Raw genomic sequence first — 27,478 nt, forward strand, 5'->3', positions numbered from 1 at the left:
CATTTGCAGCACGCTCGCGAGTGGACGTGTCGCAGTTTCGCCCAGTCTCGATATATAGCACAAATATACATATATATAGTCTATATATATATATATTTAGTATAGCATAGTAGAGTATAGTATATATAGTGCCTGTAGATCTTGCACCTGCCCGCGCAGCGCGTAGTGCGTGCAACATAAGGCAGGACGTGCGGTGTGCAACACGTATTTCTTGTGTTAAATTATAACCTCGAGCTGAAACGTTTAAAAGTTAGTTTTGCAAGATAGTTGGATCGGCCAATTACTGGACGTACACAACGTGCCGCCGAGGCATGCGAATCAGTGTGCAAAAGCTATCAAAATTCAAATTATCGAATTGCAGAGCCGCGGCCCACAAGTGAGTGCATTATTGAATAAGCTGCAAAGCTGCGCTGATTATGTAAAGAATAAATATATATATATGTATATACATATATATGCATATATTGAAAATAAGTCCGACAAATAAGCTGAAAATGAAAATGTCACCTGGCCGTTGACAGCAGCCGCACCCCGCACCCCGCACCCTGCAGCTGCCCGCTCGCGCGCCCACATCGTCAAGAGCTGTCAAAATTATTTTCATTTTCAATGCTGCTGCTCTTGTTGTTGTTGCTGTTGTTGTTGCTGCTGCTTTTATTAACACATTTTAACATAATCACATTAAAGTATATACAAAAAGTAGCATTTTTATCATTTTATTTCTAATTTGAGTTGGTCTTTAGTTAGATTGCGCATACGCCGCGTTTTATTTTTAGTTTTATTCAATCAGCGACATTTTTACTCAATTTTTTTTTGTGTGTGTGTTTTTTTTCTTCCATTTTTTGCTTTGCTTTTTCGAAGCTTTTTTTTTAAAATTCTATTTTATGTTTGCCTTTCGCTCGACGGCGCTTTTTGGGGCTCGTTTATTAGTTTTACTTTGGCGCCCAGTTTTTATGGCACTTTATTTTCTATATAAATATCTTTGTGTACCTTTTGTTTTTTTTATTCACACCTGATTGTTTATATTGCGTATTTTGTTTGCCTTTAGCACAATTGATTTTTATCTGCAATTTCATTTTCACTGTTTGCGCGAACTGTAAAATAAATTAAAGCGATTAAATGCCATTTGGGCTGCGCGTAGACACAATTTTGGGAAAAGCACTTTTTGCATTTGGCTCGCGCCCGCCCAAAAGTATGCAACAGATTTCCATATACCACGAACCGACATTTGCTATAAGCCCACAATGGCCCGTTGTGCCACGCGGCGTATGCGTATTGGGTTTTGAAGTTCAAGGTCGCGCACAGCGTAATTGGAAAACAAAAGCGAACTGAATTTGCAAAATGATTAGGAATTGAATTAGACGATAAATAGGAAACCTAAATGAATTTGATGTTTGATTAGATAAAAGCGAAAGAGAAAGAGAGAGAAGAGGGAGAGCGAGAGAGAGGGCTGGCGAGCTACCTCCTTGAATAAGTGCATTGCAATTTAAAATGCAAAATAATTAGAAATTTAATTGAGAGCAAAATTAAATAAAATGTAGAAATTATAATAGAGGGCAAGCTGCTGCCTTATTGAGTTGAATTTAGAGATAGAAAAGATTAAAATTAATTGGAGGTGAGATTAGATGTGAGATATGAACGAACTTATTTGTGGGCTTACATTAGTGAAATGCCTTTGGAACCTGGAATAAAATATAAATGTGAAACTTAACTTCAGCTCAGGTATCATTAGACATAGAAAGGTTTTCAAAAAGACTTGAGAATTTTGAGAGATTGTAATAAATTTGGGATATATTTCGTTGAATAAGTTGGAACTTAAATTCAGCTCAGAGATCAAAAGGTAAAGATGAACTTCAGCGCTTAATAAAACAAATTATATCCTAATATAATAAACATAAATTCAGCTCAAGTTGCATAAGATATATAAAGCTATTTGAAACGTCTTGAGAAAATAATAATACTTAAATATGGACTGGAAGCAGCAGGGAGAATGTAAAACTTTAATCGATAGCTGTTCAACTGAGCTCTGACTGCATGCATATTCATTATATACCATCGACCTGCCGAGTAATCTCTTAGGAGGCAACAATTAAGCCCCAGTTATTGTTGTTCTTTCAATAATATCTTGAGAACAAGTACACGAAACTCACGCACTTCATTAAAATGGAATGTGTTCTGCTTCCAGCTGGCTGCAACCCATCGGCGCATTATTAAAAAACAATGCTTGAAGGATATTAAAATGTCGCAGTTGCAATTGCGCTGTTGTTGCTGCTGCTGCAACTGCGACTGCGACAGTCATATTGCAGCTCGTTAATTAAGCTCGACATTGTGCAATCAAAATAGGAGAAATACCCATATCGTTTATCGCCAGGCTTGCAGCATATGCCACCAAACTTGCTTAAAGCATTGTCAATATGCTGCAATGAAATGTTTTGCTGCGGTTCTTTTGTGGAAATGCAATTAAAGGCCATCGTGTGGCCGCAGCCCATAACGATAATGAGCAGGTAAACAATAGCCCTCGGCTCATATGTCATATTGTGTGGCATATTCCATGCGGCGCCTGAAATGTAATATTCATTGCAATTGAGAAATTGATCAGCTTGGCATCGGCTATCATTTACCGCGCACACCTTGATTGTGGCTAGAGTGCGGGCGGAATTGGGTGGCTGGGGTGGTGCCTTGTTGCCGATTGCCAGCATACGTAACTAGTTGATTTGCGGCCAAAACTCAAGTGATTAATCATGCAATTTGGCATGCAACATTGCTTTCAATGCTCAACTCTCATCTCTTCCTCTCTCACTCTCTCTCTCTCTCTCTCTCTCTCTGTCTCTTTCTTGCAGCCATCACAGTTAACAGCAGCGCAGCAGGGCCCTCTTAGGGGCGCCTCGGATACACAACAGGAACAGGAAGTCAAAGCCGAGCGAAAGTAACCCCAAAAAAGAAGCTGTAAGTACATAAGTATTTCATTTAAAGCTTTCAAATTCGGGCAAAAGTCTCTTAAAATACATTTCCGGTCGCGTTTTGGCACGTATTTAATTGAGAATATATATACATCACAAATAAGCCCTTAGACGGGCGCTTTCTTTGGGGCTTACTTTCTTTCTGAAACCATATATTCATTTTTACAGTTTGGAATATTTTATTTATGGGATGGTAAAGCAAATATTTAAAAAAATATTTAATATATACTATTGATAATATATCTATCATACATATCTGGCTTATTTGCATTTAATGCCAATTTTTGCTTCTTCTATTTAAATAAATTGTAAGCAATGCATTTAACTTGCAAGCTTTGCCTTCAGCATTAAAAAGTTAAAATATATATAAAGACCTTCTAAAACCCATTGAGGCTTCCTTTGGCATATACGAAAGCCAGGCTTGAACAATTAGTTTGTTGCCATTAAATAGCAACTTCTTGGGTTTGCTTTAGAATTTTTGTACTTCTGTGAAGTTTTTGCTTTCACTTTAGTTTGGCATTGCTTGAGGTTCGGTCGCATTGCGCCTGCAGTCTGCGAAGTTTCAACTTGTGTCTGGCTTTCATTTATAGCCGGAGTATTCGCAGTTCTATCTTTAGGCACTTTGCAGTCGCATGTTAAATTCTGGGCAAACGCAATGCGTATTTTTAGCGCCTGTCGCCCCGTTCCAAGGGTCTCCACTCACACACATGGATACGACCTTGAGCTGTGCTGCCGCTGTCTCCGTCTTTTGGCTTAGTTCGCCTCGGGCTCGACAAGCGCCACATGGCAAGCAGCAGCTAATGGACCCCATGGCGTGTCATGTGCTATGCGTCTTTGTTTGCCCGAGCCGCGTGAATAAGGAAAATTCGGGAGAAATTCGCTGAAAATTCGCAGCGTCATGGCAATGCAATTGGGACATTTCCGACATGGCCGTAATGCATGTGAAATTTTAGCCAAAGTATCTATAAGTTGTTACAACTAGGGCGTAATTCAAATAGCCCAATGTGCGTTCCAGTTTTCAATGGAGTTTATTTTTAGGCTTTACAGCGTCCCAAAAAGAAACACACACAAACACACACACACACACACGCGCACAGAGATTTAGATACTTTAGATGCGAACGGAAAATGCCGGCAGCTTTATTAATAGTCAGTCATTTGGTGACGTCAACGGATGCTTTGAGAGCGAGCGAGTGAGAGAGAGAGAGAGACACACACAAACACACACTCTCTCACACGGCGTGTGTGTTAGGCAAATTACTTTGCTGTGGGCTGCAATTAGCAGCGCTTTCTTGTGGCCTGAAGTCAAAACAAACAATGTGAAAACTTCATTTCAATTCACACACGTGCAACAAATGTAACTCATTAATGAGCTGCTGCGCATAGCCATAGATACAATGCATAGATACAAAACCAACACACACACACACACACACACACACACACATACGTACACATATAGCGCGACGTTGCCAAGAATATCTTTTTGCGTTCGTATTTCGATCGCGCGTTTGTTTGTTTGTATCTCGACATCGCTGCGCTCTATATGCATATATATAGATACAGAAACGCAGACACACACTCACACACACACATATACAGCGCTGGTTTGTATATATTTAAAATATTATACAGTGCTCTTGTTTTTCGCTTTTATGCCGTTGCTTCATGTGCTTGGCAATTTTCACTTGCCTTCAGTCGGTTCTTACATTTCCAATCGAATTCTACGAGACGCGTTGCAAAAACTAGCAGCGCTTTAATTTAAATTAAATCAAAAATAAATTATAGTATAATCGAAATTAAATTGCAATAAATTTACAAATATAAACGCAACATATGTTCAACAAGTTAATGTGCACCACAGAATATCTTTAAGATATTTCCAAAATATCTTTAGTATTTCGATATTGGAAATTGAAAAATTCAATTAAATTAATCAACGTGCGGAAAATCGTTTATATTTACAGTAAAGTGCGTGCGAAGTTTCTTTGTCTAGTCGAGTTTCAAACCAATTGCATTTTATGATTGCCTCTGAGTGCCGCTTTCACACAGCAGCAACAGCAGCAGCAGCAGCCACATTTTACTTTATCTATTGGTGAGTTTTTCTTTGATTTGTTGTTTTTTTTTTTTCTCTCTATCTGCGGTTTTGCATTTCACTGGCCCTGCCAACTATGTGACCCAAATTTCGAGCTGCAATTCAGTTCCATGTTGTTGTTGCGTTTTGCTTTTCTGACAGGCAATCGCGGCCGATCTATCAACTGGCCGTCGATTTTTGTCACTTTGGACAGCTGGCGTAAAGTTTTTGACCCATTTAAGCATTGATGAATGGCCAAATTGGAAACGCATTCAAGCAGCCAGAGCTGAAGCTGAAGCTGGCAAGCGTCCAGGGTCAACAGCTCTGGCTGTGGCAAGTCTTTGAACTCATTTGCAATGAACTCAAAATGTACGCATTTCCGTTTCCGCTAGCCATGCTAGCCGTCAGCGAGCCGCTTGTCACATAATTGGCTAATTATATGCACCAAGGCTAATGCCTTTTCTATATCTGTGCATATAGTCTATGTGTATCTGTTGTTAAAGAAAAACAAAACATTGAGCAACTGTTCTCATCAATCTTGGCGTGCGAATAAACAAAAAAATACAAAAAATAACATTACGCCAAGAACGCTGACAAAATAAATAATAAATATTACTCTTGGATAAGAAGAGCACGCAAATAATTTGTATTTTTTAGTTTAATATTCCAAGACTACTCGAAACCTTTACAAATGTATGATGGAATCAAAATAAGCGCAGTTTTCGTAATAAAACAGGGTATATTTACAGCTGTTGGCAATCATTCTTTTTATCTCTCTATCTCTACAAATTTGAATTGATCTGGCGTATATTTCTATAGTTTCTGTAGACTAGGAGCATGCAGGCGGTTTTCATTACGCTTTCTATGCCTTTGTAGGGGGTATCATAATTTTGTCAAATATGAAATGTGTAATGCAGTGAAGAAGGCAACTTCAATCCCACAAAGCATATATATTCTTAGTGAATAACCGATTCTAGATACAAAAGGGCTTAAATATTCTTGATCAACAACCAAAATTTTAGACACCATATGGCACAGTCCGTATTTCGTCATGAAGCTTTGAATTCTGCCACGTAAATGTCGGCTGGATTATATCGGAATTATGTCTTGTCGAGTTTTATCATGCTCTATATCTATACGACAAGGTCTTGCCAACATCGGAATACTCTATCGTAAGCTCCATAGGAAGAAGCGTTCGATAAAAAAGTTTTTCTATCGAAAACTCTGCAATATCAGCATATATCTTCTATTATTTTTATCTTCCTCTGAATTTTCGATTGTGCCCGTCAGTATTGCCGTCTTTCCAGCTATAATACTTTATGTGTCTTTTTAATTTGAATATATTTATATTTTTGTCTTCATGTTCCGCACAGATTCTATAGTCAGCCTTAAAAACCCGTCGAATATTCAAGTTTTTATTGAGTCGGGTTTTCTGCATATATGTTCTTAATGTATTTATTTATGGAATTGTAAAATTTAAGCACTGTCCAGTGCAGTCAGCGACATAAACACACGCTTAAATTACTCTCCCATGCCACGCCCCCGTTGAGTGCTGCCCACAAAGAGTTGGCGCTTTCAATGGCCATTCAAATTGTGCATTGAATGTGCTCTGAAGTGTTGGCCCGGCATATGCGTGGCTCTTTAGCCAAATTTAACTAAGCACGTTGAGCGACATGGGCATGGTCAGGGGTGTAGGGTGTGCTGTGAGTGGTTCTTTTAACACGGGTGGGAGGGGGGGGGGGGGGGGTTGGTTTTTAAGGCAGTTTCTATTATGCGAGCGCATGCCTTTCATTTGAATCCTTTCGGCGCCAATTCAGCGATGCAATTGCAGAATTAGTTTCGTCGACATATATGTCGCAGCCACGCCCACATGCAAACCGTAGACCACCACCCCGCATTCCGCACGCCGCATCCCGCACCCTTATCACACTTTATAGCACGCACAATTTGAGCGGGCGACAAAATTTCTATTCAATTTGATTTTAAGCGTATTTTCCACTTAATTGCACGCCACTCGCATCAGTTTTCTCTTTATTTTTGTTATTGAGCAAGTGTGGGCGTGTCGGGGGCGTATTGCATACAATGTGAACTTTTGGCCGCATTTAAGCAACGCTTTAAATTATTTCCACACAATAATTGCCAACAGGCGCACGACGACAATTTGTGGTGCACCTCGATGTTTATTTATTGGTGTACAGGAAGAGGCGTTTGCACGGGGCGTGGCAGCAGCCCATTTGCCCGTTTGCCTGTTGCCCGCGTGCGCTGACGTGGCGTATACGTAATATATAGGCGACTGCACGAGAAATTGCATTTATTTATATAGTGTATGTGGCATAGAGCGAAATATTTTTGGGCTTCATGGGAAAATCTGTGTCATTTTTATTATTAAAAGTTGCGCATTTTGTAGCTTATTTTCGGTTGAAATGAGAATTTCAACGGGCCGGCAGCAGTTGCCAGAAATTACTTCAGACCCATGCGAAATCCTTGCACAATTTCAAGCAGAGCTCAACTGGGCATTGCATTTAAGTTGAAGTAAAATATTGTGTTTGGGAAAAAATTGAAAAGGATATGAGGAAAGTAAATATCACATATCACTTACTTGTGTTGCATACTCTATAAGCGAACAGGGCGTAGGGTATGATGCATTTGAATCAGAGACTTTAATTTCCATGTCTCTGATATTTCATAAATGTAAATATCAACTACAGCAGATGCTTGTGAGTGAAGACTAAGAGTTGTAATTAAAATAATGTACATCTCATTTATTTATATTTGCATTTTATCCATATTTATTTGCGACTAAAGCTCCTTCGATTAGCTATTAAATGTCTTTGGGCCAGTTACTTGAGCTATTAAATAAAATAAACATATGCTGGCCAATATTTGTGGCCAGTGTCGATTGGCCTCGACTGGCAGGTAAGCAATTTTTGTGGCAAGTCGAGAGTGTACTTGGGTGCTTAGCACTCAAGTGTGCTCACAATTAAGCTGAGTTATTGCCAATCAAGCTGCAGCATGTGTATCAAGTGTGCCCATACCCTGGAAACTGCGACTGCTGCTGCTGGGCATGTGGGCTGTTGTTGTTTTGTGTGAGCCGTATTGAGTTCTTTGAAATAAACCGCTTTTAATGAAGCCAGCCATAAGCAGATTTGTGGCTTAGAATATTTGGCAAGGCCAAATGAAGCCAGGGCTGCCGCGGCTGGCTGCCCGACGGACGCCCCGCGATTTACGACAATGGCGCAGAAATGGTCAATTTACGTTGATGCCTGAGACTTTGCTTCTTTATTTATTTATTTTTTTTTTTATTTTATTTCGCTTTTGCTTGCGTATGCTGCTCTGCTGCTTATTCAAATGTGAGGACTCGTAATGTAGCAATCCGATTTGGGGGCATCTTATGATGAGCTTAACGGGCAGGAGGTATACGCGAATTTATAATGATATGAATATCAAATTGGCAGGACTTTGTCTCTGTTGCCATCTAATCAAATCAAGTCTAATAATGTCTGATTGCGTTTAATCACCCACCCCCTCTCTCCCTCTCTCTCTCTCTCTCTCTCTCTGGTCTACTTGCAGTGAGCCATGGAGCAATTCGAACAGTTGTTGACGTGTTGCGTGTGCCTGGACAGGTATCGCATACCGAAGCTGCTGCCATGCCAGCACTCCTTCTGCATGGAGCCCTGCATGGAGGGCCTGGTCGACTATGTGCGGCGTCAGGTAAGATTATTTGTCACATGTACACAAAAGCCCATAAATCATAATCACAGTCGAATGCATAAGCCAAGTGTGTGCGTGTGTGAATGTGTGTGTGTGTGTGTGTGTGTGTGTGTCTAAGGCAATTTTGTTAAATGCGGCGTATTTATTCAGCGACTACGTCACATGCCAAAAGCTGCTTAATAAATCGCTCGGCGAAAGCCGCCGACGAACACAAAAATCGCATCGCGGCAAATGAAAACAACATTTTCTGTGTCCAAAAGGCAAACTCAACATTGTGGAAATGAGTTGAGTTTTCTTTTTGTTTTTCTTCTACGTAATTTTTCCTTGTTACTTTTTTTTTCTTTAGTAAATTTTCTTTGCTTGCTTGCGGCGCATTTGCGTCGATTTTTGTTGTGTGTGTGTGTGTGTGTGTTTTTTTTGCGTTGGCTGCTGCTGAAAAATTATAAAATTTACATATAAAGCAGGCATACTTATCTATATGTTTGTGTATATAATGAATATGTGTCTACTGCGCTACTTATAGACGCCTGTCTTGCGTGTGTGTGTGTGCGTATATTTATAAAATTTATTTTGGCTTTGCGCCAGCGCCACGCAAATAATTGGTAAGCATGTCCATTGTATGCCATAAACTGGCTGGCCAAATAGGCGTATTGCCAAAAAAAAAAAAAAAATAGACAAAAGGCAAAAACCTACAACTTTACCAATAACTGTCTTTTAACCAGCCAGGCCCCAAAGATTTGCCAACACTTTGGGGCAGGGCCAAAGAGAAAGTGAGACAGAAATCAAGCTGGCAAACGCTCAAGATGCCCACACTGCAAAGTAACATAGACTGTGTGCGGGTTTTTAAAGCGTGTTACAAAATTGATATATCACATTGAAATATCGCTATAAATCCGTGTCTATATCTCAATATTGCTATATTAACTGCCGAACTGCAGCGTTGTGCCGTGTAAAGCGCACATTCGCTGCATCGTTTGATGGGGGGAAGTAATTGCCTTTATTTACGTCTGATTGCACTTGCAGGTCAAATGCCCCGAATGTCGTGCCGAACATCGTATACCCTACAATGGCGTCCAGGCATTTCCCACCAATGTCACGCTGCAGCGTTTTCTGGAGCTGCACATCGAAATTACCGGCGAACTGCCCGATCCCACCTCAGGTAAGTCCGCCCCTTGGCCACGCCCCCTTCCAAATAAATCAATACAAAGCGGAAAAGCGTTTCATTGGCATTTAGTTATACGCATTTTTGACTGCAAAGCGTATCTCGGACGTCCGTCTGGCCCATCTTTGTGTCTGTGTGTCCATCTATCACAAATTAAAATTGTTGTGCATTCGCAAATGAAAATTGCAATTTGCAATTTGCCATCGAAATTGCTTACGCTGCGTTGATTTTCATCAAAAACAAAAAAAAAAAAAAAAGAAAACGAAAAAAAGTATATAAAATATTTACAACAAAAATGGCAAAAATATTTTTGCAATATCTTGTGCAAAAAGCGCTTTGATAATTCGGCTGCTCGAATTGTCGAAAAATGTTGTTAATAAATTTTTGCTATGTCTAAACTTTAATTAAATTCCTTGTGTATATCATACAAAAAGGGTGTTAAAACACATGGCGCATAAAAAGCAAATGCCATGGCCATAATATTTGGTTTCCAATTAAAAATCAGGCGCTTTGTGTATTTTACAAATCAGCCCCAACCTACTCCAGATATCCGTGCAGCCCCCCGCCCACCGCCCGCAATTAAAACTAAGCAAAAGCAAATTGATTTCGGTTCATTTTTTGTGTGTGTTGAATTTTTGCTCGTAATACCCTCGTATGGGGTAGTATAACTGGCTCATGAAATTTGCATAGAAGAAGCTGTCTGCGCACGCGTTATATATATTCTTGATGCATATAGACAGCCAAGTCGATATGTTTATATCTACTTCTTATATGTCGTAGTCGGCCTTTACTAAGCTTACTTGCAATAAATCTTATCAGAGTCGAACTTCGATATGATAAAGTCCTAAATGTAGAAACGAGAAAAGTTCCTTGTCTCTTTTTTAAGCTCGGAATCGTAGGCTGTTAGCTTTATGTTCACAAGGACATTAAATCGTCGGCGTGCCGTGTATATAGACTTCCTTTCTTGTTTTTAAATAATTTGCATTGTGGACCATACTGCGGTATCAGGTTGTAACCATGACTATGCAAATAACTTGAAACTTGATAGTCGCAGCAAATTGCAAAGGACAAACAGAACCGACAACCGACAACCGACAAGAGACAAGAGACAACCGACAACCGACACTCATCAGCAAATGCAAATAAGTGTCGAAGGAATGTGCGATGAGTGTTCTGTTTATTATGAGTGCTTTTGAGTGCTTTGAGTGCTTTGAGTGTATTCATATAGCTGCAATCAGCATCAGGCAGTTAATAAGCAGACAAAGCATCGAGTATTTTTGACAATTTTCAACCATTTTTGACAATTGCTATGCAAATGTGTGCTTGTCTCAAAGACAAAGGGCAAAAGTTGCTTCAGCAACATTTTCGGGCGAAATCCCTTTCAAGCCGCGCTGTTATGGATAACTGGATGCGATGATACAAGGACTCGCAATCGCATGTAGTATTTGCAAATTCACTTTTCCATATGATTACACAAGAAAATACAGCCAACTATTGGCGCAGAGCAAGCAGCATACTCTTTTTTTTTATGCTTTCTTCTTACCCCAGAGAGACACCCCACCAACCTTTGAGTATGTGTGTGTGTGTGTGTGTGAGTTTGGTAAGTTTATTGTCATGCCCAACGGAGTGAGCGAGGCCGCAGAGATTGGTAGCCGAGGCGAGTTCATCAGGCAATGGCAACGCCAATGGTTATGGCTGTGATTCGGGTAGGGTTGCGGCACAGTTAGGTTCACACTGACATCGGGGGACTCGTGGGACGGTGGGTGGGCTGAATGTTGTGGAGGGCATCCTGCCAGCAATTGATGCAGAAAAGTTTACTTTCCTCGCACTGCCACTGTGACTACGTTGCCGATTGCGACTGCGACTTGTGACTGTGACTGGGACACTGTGAAATGTTTGCATTGTTGCTCGCTTGCCGACTGACTACAGAAGTTGGTTGTATGGAGACTTAAGAAAGTGGTGGGGGGACGTCAGCTCGTTATTTGCATTTTGTATAGCCAAGACATTGGCATGCTCCGGCCAGGATGTGCCTTGGCAGCGACAACACATAAACATCTAGAGCACATAGAGCAGATCGTTTAGGTGCAGTTGATTTCCAGCATTTGGCGACACTCTTGAAATCGCATTAGTCCCGACCAGCTGCAGCAGTGGCAGCAACAGTAGCAGCGGCAGCGTCAACAGTAGTCAAACCCAAAGTAGTTGGCATGTTATGCGCTTTTAAGTGCAATCGCAGTCTCTGATACAAAACGCAGTCGCTGCCTAGTTGCCAGCCAACAGTGCAAATTGATGGGTTGGCGGCCTGTCAACGGCGCTGCTCCTACTGCTGCTGCCACTGCTGCTGCTGCTGTTGCTACTGCCACTTGGCATTTGATTGTCGAGTTTTACAACTGGAATAGGGACAAGTCGTTGCATGCATAACATTACTCTGTATATATTTTAAAAGGGGCGGGGGTTGGAAAATTCGACAGTGCTAAACAAGTTGGAAAACGGAATGCAATTTGTTTGAACGTGCTGGGAAACAAGTGGAATTTCAATTGTTAAACAACTGCTTTGACACAGCTGACAGTTTTGTAGCCCACATGAAACGTTTTGGAATTGGAATTTGATCATCTTCGTGTCATTCCGATCATTGGGCACTTTTAAGTTATGCTTGTAATGAAATGAAACATTTTTGTGGCGAGCTCTTGTAGGATCTCAAATGCTGTAACGCCGCTCTACTGTCCCATCTCAACTGTTTCAGCTAAAGTTGACTTAAGTTAAGTTGACTTAAAATAGTGAAACATTGTTGCCTACTGAAAAGCCTTGTTGCCAATTTAGTTAATTTCACACTGCAAACCTTACGACCAGCTTCAGTTGTGAAAATTTGAAAGCAATTCGATTAGAGTAAAATATTGCCATTGTTCCATTCCGACTGTTCCTCTGCTATTACACTGGAAACTAAATGAAACGCTTTGGTACTGCAAATTTCAAATAGTTCGTTTAAGCAACGCCTCGCTGATGTCTTATTTCCATTGTTCGATTTAACTTAGGTCAAATCATGGAGCGCTGCGGCGTTTGCTCCGAGAAAGCCTATCTATCCCACTGTGCCCACTGCGAGAAAAAGATCTGCGAGGACTGCAAGAGCGCACACATGGACATACTGCGACGCGAGATAACCCGCTTCAACTCACAGGTGAGCCACATTGGGTTGGCAATCTGAGAATTTTCTTGAGCTAATTATTCGCCTTCGCAGATTCGTCGCAGCTTGCATAGACTGCAGGACTCGCTGGCCATCATCGAGAAGAACACGACGAGCTTGCAGACGAACGCGATTAGTGTGACGGAGGAGATTGACGAGATCTATCGGCGCATAACGAAGGCCATTAAGGACAGATCGGATGGCTTGAAGGGCGAAATCGATCGCTATTTGGCCGTGGAGCTGCGCAACCTGACAACGCTTAAGGAGAATCTGGACTTGGAGATCACGAACATTAGCAGCAACTGCGACATTGTCGACAAGTACATGAACGAGACCGTCGAATGGGACGACTGCGAACTGATGGACACCAAGGAAATCTTCCTGAAGACCGTCGAGTTTCTGCGCCACTTTGAGTACGAGAACAACGATTACAGTCGCCGTGTGCGCTTCCTCGTCTCCATAGATCCCAATCAGCTGGTCATGAATCTGGCCACATTTGGAGACTTGAACATAGCGCCGCACTCGACGCCAAGCGGCTCGGTGAGCAGCTCGCATCTGGCGCCGCCCAGCGCACTGCAGCCCGGCCTGATGCGCTCCAAGAGCGATCATCGTCTGGCCACGCAGTTCCGCCAGCAGGAGGAGCGCAGCGGCTACAACGATGAGCCCGTGCTCGGCGGCCGCAAGTTCGGCGAACGGCCTCAGCGCAGCGCCAACAACAACAGCAACAACAGCGACAGGTACGGCGACAATCGCTATGGACGCTCCGAGTACGATTACGACAACGATTACGAGAACGAGCCGGCGGGTCGAGCCGCCAAATCCTCGCGCTTCCGTTCGCGCTTCGTGCGCTCCCACCAGAACGAGGACTCGGACAGTGAGCAGCAGCAGCAACAGCGCCAGCAGGAGCTCGACAAGCGCAAGGATCGCGTCCTGGACAGCGAGGATGTGTCGCGTGGCCAGCTGAGCGGCATCATACGCCTCAGCGACTGCCAGCGCGTTGTGCAGCGCTTGGCGGACATAGGCAAGGAGAAGAAGGAGAAGAAATCGGATGCAGCGGTCGCTGCACAGGCGGCCGTTCAGGCAGCCATCCAAGCGCAAAAGGCCGCCATGCAGCGCCAACAGCAGAAGAACCAGCCAACAGCTGCCGCAGCCACCGACGAGGATGAGCTGGCACGCCAGAAGCGCAAGAATACAGCAGCAGGTGCAACAGGTGCAGCCACCTCCACAGCAGCCAGCGGTGACTCGAGCAGCGAGCAGCGCCCCAATACCGAGCGTGTGGCAGCACTCAGGCGTGGCGGCCAGGGCGCCAGCGAGGAGAGCGACAGCAGCAGCAATAATCAGTCGGCGACAGCGGCGGCATCTCCAGTGCGTACAACGACAGCGTCGACAGCGCGAGCCGAGGTAAGTGTGAATGAAACAAATGAAGAAGAAGGCGTGGCCAGTGACAACAGTGGCAGCAGCGAGACGGAGAGTGAGACGGGAAGTGAGAGCGAGGCGGAGGAAGAAGAGCAGCAGCAGCAGCAGCAGCAGGCGCAGTTGGCGCAGGCACCCGCTGAGGATCAAGTGGATAACGATTCCAGCTCCGAGTATGAATACGAGGAGGTGACAGCCAGTGAGAGTGAGCAGAGTGAGGGGGAGCGCGAGGGGGAAAGCGCGCCAGCGCCAGAGATAAATGTGGTACCGCCAGAGACTGAGCTGGCGGACAAGGCGCCAGAGCATGAGTGCATTGCTGAGTTAATTAGTGATAGGCATTTGGAGCAAGAGACAGAGCCAGCGATGGCAGAACCAGACGAAGAGGAGGTGACTGAAGAAGAGTTAACCGAGGAGGAAAGCGAATCCGAGGCAGAGGCAGCAGCAGCAGTAGCTACTGAGCCAGCTGAGGAGAATGATGAGGAAGATGAGGAAGAGGAAGAGGAGGAGTATGAAACAGATGAGGATCAGGCAGAGAACTAGATACAGCCGCTCTCTCACACCGCTAGCTGCCACTTTGTCACTATCTCCCGCAGGGGGGGGGGGGGAGACTATGCTGCTGCACAGTATTCTGTATTAAATATTATGTATACGCCATGTTCGTCAAGTGTTTGTTTGTCCAAATTCTTCTTTATTTGTGTTCAGTGTTCACACTTCCCCCGCTCCGTAAGTCTGTTACATTTTGTATATGAACAAAAAAAAAAACAACAACAACAAAAACAAAAATTACTTACTGTTAACCGTTAACTATTTACCTGTTACCTGTTCACCTGTTTACCTTTGACCTTTGGCCTTTTTTTATGTCTTGAACGCTAACAAAATGCCAAAACGAATTGTTTTTGTTTTATGTGTTAAGCTAAGTTTCATTTATTTACGTTTACTTCATTCATGGTTCTGTCTTGTGGAGCGCCTTTCATTTTAATGCTGTTTTGGGTCCAACCTTTTCAACAATCAGCACCTAATCGACTAATAAAAATGCTTGCCGAAAATTCTTGAATTTTCTCCTAAAGCAAAAGCCACAAATCATGGCTGAAAGTTTCGACCCAAGGCAGGGACATCAGAAATTATGAATTGTACAAAAAAAAAAAACTTTTGATTTCATAGTAATTTAACATCTATTACCTTGTCGTTTAATGCTTAGTTAGAGACTGCAAAAAAAAGAGTTACAAATAAAACACAGTTTTTTATGTGAAACGAGAAAAAAGTACAAACGATTTATCGAGTAATTTCTGTTAAGTTTATTTTGCATTTACGTTTCTCTCTCTCTCTACATCTCTCTCTCTCTCTCTATCTTTCTGTTTTTTGCAAGTGGACAAACGATGTGGTAGTGATGTTAATTTGCTTAAACCTAACTAAATATCTCTATACGTTTTTGGGCGGCAACAAAAACAGCTAAAAAAAAACCGCCAAAAACCGCAGAAAAAAAAAATCCCAAACAAATGACATTTCTCCTGCTATCAGTTTTCTTTTATTTTTTATACATTTTTTATTTTGTTCAATTTTCATTGTCACAAATTTCTGATGTCCGTTGTATATATTTGCTGTTGTGCGTGTGCGTGAGTGTGCGTGTGCGTGTGTGCGTGTATTCCACTCTTTCGCCTACAGCCTGCACATTACATTGTTAGCCCCGACCGAAGCACAGCTCGTGGCAAGTTCAATGGGAGCATTTCATCATGACTGTCAACGTAGCTGCTTCCGTCAGTTTAACAACGTATTCATTTTCCATTTTCCATTTTCCGTGTGTGTGTGACTATCTGTGTGTGTGTGTGTGTATATGTGACATATGCGCACCACTCGCTGCATATTTGTCTTGTTTTGTTAACAAGTATTTTTGGCATTTTTGCGCACATGGAAATTGAAAAGGTCGTTCGATACATTGCGGAAATATCAATAAACACAAAAAGCAATAAAGTTTAGAAAATATAAAAGAACATTTTTACTCAGGCAGCGCAATCTACCGTTTCCAATTAGTAACTAAGCCATCCATTCAAAGCTCAAGGGGACAGAAATTACCCGGTATTGCTCGGATATTCGTAACGGTTACCTAATCGAATTTTCTTGTTCATTAAAATGAAGAATCGTACATCTTAAAAGACAATATATCTTTTTAGACGAAAATCTCACTTAGTTCATAAACTTTTTCGAAAATTTTCAAATGTGTCCGCTAGTTAGTTGTTTTGATATTTCGCAAATATTTCGAGCTGCCCTCGAAAAAAGATACCTAAAGTTAACTATGACAAGCGCTTGTGGTGGGCGTCAAACTCGCTGTGTGCCTGATTTTGACATTTGCCTAGCCCAGTGCCAATCCCACTGCCAGTCCCAGTCCCAAACCCCGGCTCCAGTTCTTTGCTCCAGTTCCTGCTACCGCCCACGCATCGTTGTCACTTGCACATGTCCATCCATCCATATGCATATCGATATCTTTCTTTCTACTTGCATTTCGTTTCGTTTCGTTTGCTCGCTTGCAACCCAAACAACAACAACAACAACCACTACAACTAACAGGCTGACAGCGCCACAGACTCTGATGCAACTCCCACTCCTACCCAACAGTCCAAACCAGCCGTGTCCGCCCAGGTGGCCGCTGTGAAGAAGACGCAGCGTTCCGGCAGCAGCGACAGCAGCGCCTCCACCGAAAGCTCCGCCAGCTCTGCGGCAGCCGCAGCAGCTGCAGCCAGTGCAGCGCCCAGCAGCAGCAGCAATGCCCAACCCAAGGCGGCCAGCACAGCGCGGTACTCCAGCACGCGTGAGAGCACGGTAACGGCCACGCCGGAGAAGAAGCCCTTTGTAAGCCGCTTTCTGCCGCAGCACAGCAATCCGAGCAATGCTAATGGCTCCGCGGACAAGAAGAAGGCCGAGTCGGAGTCAAGCAGCGAGGAGGAGACCAGCTCCGAGTCCGAATCCGAGTCGGAGGCAGAGAGCAAGCCCAAGACAAGCACCGCGACCAGCAGCAGCAGCGCTGCCAAATCGACGCCCAGCAGTGCGGCCAGCTCCACAACGGCGGCCCCATCGGCGGGCAGCAGCTATCGCGATCGCCTGGAGGCGAGACGCGCCTCGCGCGACGACACCGCCGCCACGACGCGCAGCAGCTATGCCACGCCCAACTCCAGCAGCAGCGGCTACGGCAGCAGCAGCTCGCCGCGCACACGACCTGTGCCAGCGGCCCATCACCTGGCCGAGACCGAGGATCGCTACGGCAGCGGCAGCGGCAGTAGCAGCAGGTATTTCCATTCGTATTTCCAAGCTAAACTTATTCAATAGAAGCTTCTTACTACTAATCTTTGCATGGGTCATGGAATGCAGTTAACGATTAACGTTTCCTATTGATTTTGGGTTTTAATTATAAAACATGCACAACACATACGTATACACACACACATGCACACGCACACGCACGCACACTAAAACAAATAATTAATTATGATATATGTGAGCTGGATAAAATAAATGAACTGTCAGTTGCTTTTTATGTGCCCTTGCAGAGGCAATGCAAAATTCGTGAGGCATTTCGCGCTATCGTAGTTTACCATATATAGAGATATATATTTTTGATCAGATATATATCAGATATATATTATGTTGGTCTCTCAGCACTATAGATAACAACCGGCAATTATATTATATTATTTTCTATTAACAGAAACTGTCAGTTGTTAATGATTGCCTGATTGACTGAAAGATTGACTTAGTTACGGACTGACTAATTAACTGCAATACTGATTGACTGACTGACTGTCTGATTGACTGACTCGGTTATTCCGAAAACCCCGACTGAAAGTGTGAAAAATTCATGGAAATATAATTAAGTTGTATTTCTTGTTAACCCTTCGACTTCTAAATTCGTAAGAAACATATTCCGGCAAATTACCCTCATCCTCATCCGAGTTGATTAGAGGGTTTTAGGTAAAATGGAAAAATATTAAGAAGTTAGGAAGAACACAAAACCGGGTAACACTCGCTAGATATGCTATATACTATATTTGCATTCTTCTGTTTGCTTCTTCTACTCAAACTCTTTCAGTCAATCAATTTAAGATTAGTTTTACAATGCAACAATGCATTTAATATTCGGCCAGCCGAATACAAATATTCTATTTAAATATTCCACATGTCTGCAAGGGTAGTTAATATTCGGCCAACCGAATATCACTTTTCTTTTCACTTTATACAACAATTTTTATTTTTTTTTTGGATTTTTGTTCATCCAATTGCATTAATCAAATTACAGCTTACACATAATAACAAAGTGCGTGCGATTAATTTACATTTTTAATTAGTAGCTCTACGCACACACTCGCACACCGCTATTCAATAGTATAATGCCAAAAATAATTGTCATTAAATTGATATGCACCATAAATTTAATTGATTTCTATTCATGCAGATATTCAATATGCCAATGCAGTGCAATTGTTGTTGTTATTGTTATTGTTGTTTGTGTATTGTGCGTGCCTATATTGTAGATGTGATTTCTCTCTGCTGCAGCTTTGTACAACTGCGTCACATTGGCATTAGCATCGCAGTGGCCATTTTGTTGCTCATACGCCTCGTGTGGCGTTTAATAGTCAAGTTCATAACCTTTACATAAAATGTCGTCAGCAGCCACTGCCACAGCCTCAGCCACAGCCAGCTCTAGGTAAAACATGCGCGTAGTTAAAAATATAAAAAACTAGCCCTCCTCCCATCTATCCCCTCTGTATATGTATGTCACTCACTGTATCTGTATTTGTATCTGTATCTGTGTTCGTCTTTGCAGCGCACTGCCCTTTAGCATACCGTACATAAGTAGACCCTACCGGGCGCGCTACCGAAAGCGACTTGCGGATGTTTTGCGTGAAATTAAATAAATACCCTAGATGCAGTTGTAATACCTACTCCGCCGCCCCTCCCCTCAATATGTTGTTGTACAAGAGAATTAAATGTGCAACTGCATTCGCAATCATAAATTGTCTTTTTCTGTTTTGTTTTCTGTTTATTCCACTACGCACACAGTCAGCCATTAAATCATTGCTCAGTTGGCCATTCATTAAAAGCATTTTGCAGTTAACAAACTAAAAAACACGCCTCAGACAAATTTGCACAAGTTGGCTTCTTACTAAGTTTTTTCTTGCCTTTGTCTTGCCATCAAAAGTCAAACAATGACAAGCTCTAATAGCATCAGAGGTTAAAGGGCTTAACCCAAGTTGGCTTTGAATTTTCTTAAGGCTGGCACATTTTCAAGCTAAAACCCGAGAAACATTTCTTATTTTCAGTCCCTTAATATATGACAACATTCCGAATTTCAAGTAGCTTCCGAGATTCGAACCAGCGTCTTTTTGTCACCTCTATTCATAACTAGACGTGCAGTCCCATAAATCTTAGTCAGCATTCAATGAACAGCACTCAGATTTCTATTTCCATGCCAGAAAATGTTTTGCAAATGTCAAACGTGCACGCGCTCCGACAGGAGTTGACGTCAAGGGGTTAAATAGGGACAGAGCCAACTAGAACTTGAAATAAGTTGACGCAGATGCCGCTTGGCTGCTGCTGCTAGTGGTTGGTGGTTGTGAAAGAGCCACTCAGTGGCTGAAAAGCAGCTTCAATTCAATTCACAGCAATTTTCAATGACCTTTCGGGGCCACACAAACACACACACACACACACCCGCAAAAAAGGGTTCGTTGTCATTGTGTGTGCGAACGTTCTTTAATTTATTTTATTGACAATAATATTGAATATCGAATCCTTTGGTCAGCTTTGAGGACGCACACACAACTTGCGTAATGTAATTAAAACTTGAGGCCAGCAAGTGCACCCAACTGCAACTTTTTTTGATTGACACAGCAAATTGTACAAATGCTGAAAAAGAGACTGATAGCACAGGCAATTTTTTTTTAGTCATTGTTTTTAAATGTATTCAGCTGACGCACAATAAAATATGTATTTATGAGCAACTAGCATGCTTTTTTGTTGGCTGCTTTCTGATGCCTTTGATTGCTGTTGCAGCAGTACATTTTTTTTTATATATTTTTTCAACTTGTAAACAAGTGCAAAGCAATTAACGTACTCAAACATGCCGCATGCAGCGGCTGTGTTGCATTCATTTCATTCATGCCCCCGCGCTCCACATTGTTTGCATGCACCGCAATGGCATATTGAATGTAATCGATGCCTGTATTAAAAGAGGAATAACAAAAAGCATTGCCTACTTTTGTGCGAGCTGTGTTTGTGTGAGTGAGAGGGCGACAGCGAGAGCCGCAGCTGCTGTTGCATAGCGCAAAGGACCGCAGACTGCAGTTTTTTGTGTGTTTCCTTTCAGTATTTTTATATTACTTATTTAAATACCGACAAGTGTGCGCTTTGTTGTTGCTTTCTATGTAGTTGCTGCTGTGTTCGAATCTGTGTTGCTTTGCCCAGCCTTAAACCTATCCGCATCCTGATACCCTGATACCCTCCAAGCAGCTGCGCAAATGGGCGCCATAATTTCTTGTACTTAACTCGCTCGCACTTTTGTTGAACTTTGCGATAATGTGAAATGCGTGAATTTAATTAGAAACTTTTGCGAGTTTTGTTTTTGTTTTTTGTAATTTAATTGAATTTGATTGCCAAATAAATGAAGCCAAGGCAACCCGGGCTTGGGTATACCCATTGACGAACCGAACTGAACTCCAACTCCTGCCAGGAGCTCGTTACACACACACATACAGAGAGATTTAAGCTAGTTAAAAGTTAGTTCATTAGGCGGTCGCGAAGGGGCTTTTAAAGTTTTTAGCCAGGTGCGAGGCACACACATACACACACAGAACAACACTCTGTGTAGGCACAACAAGAACATCTAGCAAAATGCAAATACAACAAGAGCAACAACAAATCGCATAACACAAAAAATATAAAAATAAAATACAAATAAAAATACAAATAAAAATAGAAATAAAAATAAGCATAAGAAAAGAAAAATCGCAACCAAACTGAACATTTTTCTAGCTACACAAGCCGCTTTCTAAACAAGAGCAAGAGCAGCGCAATTGTAACGCAACCCTCGCTATCCACGCCCACCGCCTCCTTCGATGAGGACGCCAACGGCACCGGCGACGATTCGGACAGCCGCTACGGCACCGGCCGTTCCCGCTATCTGGCCATGAAGGAGCGGCGCTCCCGACTGGCGCGCAGCCGCTCCTCGCATCAGCTTGGCAACGAGGACGACGATCTGGATGAGCCCGTGTCGCCGACAACAGTTTCGCCATCCGCTTACTTGGCCTCAAGGTGCGCAGTCTAACCAACCACAAAAAAAAAAAAGAAAAAACAAAAAAAGAAAATACCTCAAAAAAAAAAAAGAACGAACCAGTCCCGACACCTATATAAAACTCAGTTGTACATAGGACGCTATCGGTTGTGTACATATGGCATTAATATACTTTATATATATATATTTTCTATTTATGATAATTATATATACAGACTTTTTTGGGCGCTTTCATTGTGCGTGTGCTATGCCCCCCGTGGCCCCTGTCCGCCCTGTTTTATTTTATTTTTATGATCAAAAATGATTTTTGTGTAATTTTTCTTTTTATGAGTTTTATTTTCATTTCGTTTTTCTCACATGAGTTTCTCTGCGTGCTGGTCCCACGTTCTTTTCACGTTTCGTTCTCGTTTATGTTGCACTCTACACTCACACACACACACACACACACAGACACACACACACACTAATTGAAGTTATTTAAAATTATATTTTTTGATTTCGTTCGTTTACAATTATTATTTACTATTTCTTTTGTTTTATAAATTTTTGTCGCTTTTTGAGTGACACCGAAAACACACAAAAAATACACACACAATATTTTCTGCGCGTTCAATTAACCGAAATTAACAGGATTTAAGCCATTTTGTATAGTTCTTTTTTACTGTCTTTCTCAAATGCAGTTACCCACTCTGTACAAATCTCATGCAGTCTCATGCACACTCATCATGCAGTGTTCCATTTCAGTTCCGTAGCGCGCCTCATACATAAAAAAAAAACCAAGCACAAATCAGCAGTCATTCATTCGAACTAGTTCCAAAGAGAAAAAACCATTCCAACTACCAAAACGAGGGCTGTTCGAGGAGTTGCGCATATATGCTGCAGGCGTTTGGCTATTGCGTTCACAGTTTGACAGTCAGTTGACAGTTTGAGAGCTCCAACTGTGCCAACTAGCCAGGCCCTGTGCATTTCGCTGAAAGCGCCTAGTTCAGCGCTCGTTTGGGGCAGCCTTATGTCTAATGCTTTGATCGAATCTTTCAGGTATAGCGGCTATGGCAGCAGTGATCTGGCGCGCAGTCGCTCCTCGCATGCGCTAAAGTCGCGCGACAATTCGCCAATAACGGATCGGAGCGCCGGCTCGTCGCGCAGCGCGTTGGCCAGCTCGGCGGATAACAAGGATGGCGAGGCGCTCAGCTCGTGGGCGCGCTATTTGAAGAACAAATATGGCAATAAGAGCTCCAAGGATACGCCTAGTGGCAGCAGCGTTGGCAGCGCACGCGACAACCACGCCTCCAGCTCAACGGGGGCGGGGTCGCATGCGCACAGCACTGCTGGCAGCCGAAGCACCGCCAGCGATGTGTCCAGGCGACTGAGCCTGGGCTTGCCACTGCGTCAGGCCAATGAGCTGGCCTCGTCCGACGATGACGGGTCAAAAAACGGGCTAGGCTCCCCTACGTCCCCTACGGTAGCAGCAGCAGCAGCCGGTATAACCGGAGTGGCAGGTACTATCCCTAAACAGGTGTACCTGCGCAAGCGCCAGCAGCTGTTCCAGTTGGGGGGCCGGGGGAGCGAGCCCGGATCCTTTACATGGCCGCGCGGCCTAGCCGTCGGCCCGGACAATAGCATCGTCGTCGCCGATTCCAGCAATCATCGCGTCCAGGTCTTCGACTCGAATGGCATCTTTGTCAAGGAGTTTGGCGAATACGGCAACGGCGAGGGTGAATTCGATTGTCTCGCGGGCGTCGCAGTCAATCGCATTGGCCAGTACATCATAGCCGATAGGTGAGTTCTTTATATTAATTTCCTTTTGATTTTTTTGGCTGTTACCTTTAACCTTATTGTCCAGCTCTTGAGCTGCTCAGCTCGGCAGCTGCATTTTAATTAAGTCGAAACAAAAGTCCATGATTAATTCTCAGGCTTAGCTTTAGGCTGCCTGCTGCTGCTCCTTCTGCTGCTGCTGCTGCTGGTGCTTCAGTAGCTGCTCTGGAGTCGGGTAATTGGCACGGCTAAGCGCATAATAGTCGCGTTAATGAGAAACATGTGCGTTGCGGCCACCTCTGCTCCACGGCAGTCCCCGGTTTAAGCCGCATGTACACTAACCTTTTTCTTTTTGTTGGTGTACATATGTGCATGTGCCGAATGTTCCTGGTGCTGCCATCCGGGCTGTCATTGTCTGAGAAATCTCGTTAAGCAGCATCGTTGTGCTCGGCCAGGCTCATTGTGTGTCTCAACTTTGATTTTGCACGTTAAGCAGCTTAGCCTAAGCCCAACGCCCAGCGGCCCATCAGCCCAGTAGCTGTTGCCAAACGCGTCTCACAAACCACACCATGTTCTCCTCCATGTCTCCGCCCTTCTACGTACACTGTTAAAGTTCCGGCGCGGTAATGAGTTCTCTACGCCCATTTTGTAATTAATGACAGTGCGAAGCGCTTCACATTTTGATGGCCCGGGACAGCAAACATAGGCACTCAGTTAAAGCAACCAATTTTATTTTGAATAAATAGTCTAATGCTTAGCGGAAGTATACGACTAGCAGTTATCCTGCTGGAAGCATTTCGTTTAGTTATTTTTTAGTATGGGATATATAATTTATACATTTATTTATATGCAATGTCTATTCAGTCACTTGATTTATGGACATAAGAATCCATATTCCTCATTTCTTGTGGCCAGCTTTTCTAGTCTCTGAGTTCCTTGAGTAAATTGCAACAAATGAATGGATAGATGGTGAGCACTATGCTATATCTTTCTACTAATCAATAAATAAATTGAGACAACTGTAGATAAAAATTATGTAAGTTGATCTTCAATCTGGAAAAAACTTGATACAATACATCTAATTTCCTGTGGCTATCTCTTAGAGTCTCTGAAGTTTCAAGTCTTGTTTGCCATAAATGACTGAAGAGATAGTGAGAATAGTTTATCCAAATACTAAGCAATTTAAATCAGCTTGCATTTATAAAAATCATTTTTATATACCCCATGGAAATTATATTGAGAGGGCAAAAAAATACGACTTTAATTATGTTAAAGTATTCAGCTTCTTGCTCTGCATTTGAATAAAAGGCAAACTAGTTCTATGCGAATAGAGCAGCTGCATTTATGGCTCAATGTTGATAATAAATTAGTTTTTAAATAAATATTTAAGAGCTAACTTTAAGTTTAAAACAAGTATATGTATATAGTTTGGGGAGCATTTTTGTCGCCATCATGTTGTCATTTTGGTTTAACACGAGCTGCCTTTCAACTGTCTACTATGTTGCAGATACAATCATCGCATACAAGTGCTCGATCCACAAGGACGGTTCCTGCGCGCCTTCGGCTCGCAGGGCATCGCAGATGGCAAATTCAATTATCCTTGGGGCGTAACAACCGATGCACTCGGCTTCATTTACGTTTGCGATAAGGAGAACCACAGAGTGCAGGTAACGTCTGTGCTTCTGCCATTTGCATGCAAATATTTATAATCATCAGCAGGAGCAAAGGCGGCGGCTGCCAGAGAGAAGCGGAAGCAGCGGCCAGGGTCACATGGCCAAGCCCCAGCCAGATCCGCAGTGCCAGAGCCAAAGTCGGAGCCGAGAGCTCAGAGTCTTGCCCAATTTGTCACACTTGAGCTACGGCAGGCAGAAGGCAGCTGTAGCTGCAGCTGCAGCCACGCCCACTGCAAGGCAGAGCAATTTTCATGCGCTTAACTGCAATATATTCGTATACACTGATGGACTCGACGACTCTGGGACTCTCGGCCTGGCCTGGCCTGGCCTGGACAGATTGAGCTGCCAGTCTGTGTCAGCTTCTGCCTTTGCCTTGATTTTATTTTTATTTTATTTCCAAATATTTTTTTTTTGTTTTTTTTTTTCATGTCCTTCAATTAAAAAAAAAAAACACAAAAAAACTTACGAATCGTTTGGTGTCGTTTCTCGTTTTTTTTTGTGTTTTTTTTTTTCTTTTCGTTTTCGGTTTTCGCCTCTGGTCAGGTTTTCCAATCCGATGGTTCCTTCGTTGGTAAATTCGGTTCCTGCGGCCGCGGCGAGGGCCAACTTGAGCATCCGCATTATATAGCCGTATCGAATACGAATCGTGTTATTGTTTCCGATTCGAATAACCACAGAATTCAGGTAAGCATCAGCATCAGCTTCTGGTTCACGGCTGTCTGGCCAGCTGAGCCTTTTTAATTAAAATATGCAACACCCTTTACATTTACCGCCGTCAGATATTCGATGTTAATGGCAAGGTGCTGTCCACTGTGGGCGGCGAGGGCTCCGATGATGGTCAATTCAAGTTTCCACGGTGAGTAATTATATTGACTCTACGTAATTGACTTTATATACTCACAGCACGAAAATGTTTGCATTCATTTCACAGGGGCGTGGCAGTGGATGATCAGGGCTATATATTTGTTGCCGATTCGGGCAATAATCGCATACAGATCTTTAATCCGGATGGCAGTTTTCTAAAGACCTTCGGCTCTTGGGGCTCCGGTGACTCGGAGTTCAAAGGACTCGAGGGCGTGGCCATTATGTCCAATGGCAATATTTTGGTATGCGATCGCGAAAATCATCGTGTTCAGGTATTCTAAGCCACGCCCAAGCTCGCGCTCAGGCCGCCAAAGCGCAAACCAGTGCATTACTTTTTATGATGATTCAATTTATTAATTAATGCGTTCTTTTTTATTTGAATATTTTGAATTTTGTTTGCCTTGAGACTTGCTGTACAAAATTGAGTGCCCATATTTGAATGTCCACATTTCTAGGCCTAGAAATTGCAAATCATTTAAGAAATCAACTCAAACAGAAATATGAAAGAAAGCAAAAAAATCGAAAAATTTATTAGCTTGACGCAAAAAAGGAAAAAAAAAAAAACAACAAAAAAGAAGTAATATATATTGAATAATAAAAAAAAAAACGAAAGCGAAAACTCGTCAGAGTTGGAGTGAAAAAGCACTTGGCCCAATCATTTAGACAACTGAATGCAACACTCTCCACAACTGCTCAGTTTTCTGGCCTAATTGAGATTTATTTGCGTTGCCGGCCAACAAATTTGCGAACTGAGCTACATTTTGGCTGCCTGTTGGCACTTTATTAAATTAAGATGTTTTCGGTTTGCAAAATGAAAGTTTTTTTTGGTTCCAGCTACATAAACTATATGGTTTACAGCACGAGTGTGTCTGCGTGTGTGTGTGCGTGGGTATGTGTGTGTGTGTGTGTGTGCACACAACAAGAGCCAACAGCAAACAGGCAACAAGCAACAAGCACTGAAAGCAGCTGCAGATTTATGTGTAATCGCATAAATTTGTTTGCCAGCAAATGTTGCGCATACGCCATGTAGCACCACTCAGCACTAGAAAAACTAACAAAAACGACTCAATGTTCCAATTTATAAAGCAAAACGAAGCCTGTATACACTTTCATGCAATCCTAGAACCTTTTTACAGTCAATTTAGCCAAATGAATTTGGGCTTTTCCTCATTTTACTAACGAAATGAAAATAATTAAACTTAAAAAAAAGTTGCCTTATGATAAACAAAATGATAAACAGAATATTGAACGAAATTTCAAAAAAATATTTTAAAAATATATGTATATTTTTTTTGTATAAAATATATAAAATAGTATGCATATATATTATGACGTTATGATAGTATATGTATATATATATATATATATATATATATATATATATATATATATATATATATATATATATATATA

General features: G+C 42.5%; 1 protein-coding gene across 10 annotated transcripts; it reads left to right on the plus strand.

Annotated features, from left to right (window-relative positions):
• tn (tripartite motif containing protein thin) lies at nt 1-26,707 on the plus strand. Of its 10 annotated transcripts, none has more exons than XM_015173548.3 (14): nt 1-376; nt 2,838-2,943; nt 8,601-8,741; nt 9,765-9,900; nt 12,933-13,075; nt 13,136-14,854; nt 14,963-15,022; nt 17,105-17,772; nt 21,515-21,793; nt 22,812-23,552; nt 25,036-25,195; nt 25,745-25,885; nt 25,981-26,057; nt 26,133-26,707. In XM_015173548.3, exons 3-14 carry the CDS (start codon nt 8,607-8,609, stop codon nt 26,344-26,346), a joined length of 4,473 nt encoding a protein of 1,490 aa, XP_015029034.1. In that variant the 5' UTR covers nt 1-376; nt 2,838-2,943; nt 8,601-8,606; the 3' UTR covers nt 26,347-26,707. The 10 variants fall into 10 exon arrangements, with proteins under 10 accessions (XP_015029034.1, XP_032291744.1, XP_032291745.1 ...); XM_032435849.2 differs by lacking the exon at nt 14,963-15,022 and adding an exon at nt 4,924-5,051 and having other exon boundaries at nt 3-376; nt 13,136-14,482; nt 17,057-17,772; XM_015173550.3 differs by lacking the exon at nt 14,963-15,022 and adding an exon at nt 15,861-15,875 and having other exon boundaries at nt 3-376; nt 13,136-14,482.
• Nucleotides 26,708-27,478: the final 771 nt, after the last annotated feature.

The sequence above is a fragment of the Drosophila virilis genome, chromosome 5 (genome assembly GCF_030788295.1).
Source record: "Drosophila virilis strain 15010-1051.87 chromosome 5, Dvir_AGI_RSII-ME, whole genome shotgun sequence".
Lineage (NCBI taxonomy): Eukaryota > Metazoa > Arthropoda > Insecta > Diptera > Drosophilidae > Drosophila > Drosophila virilis.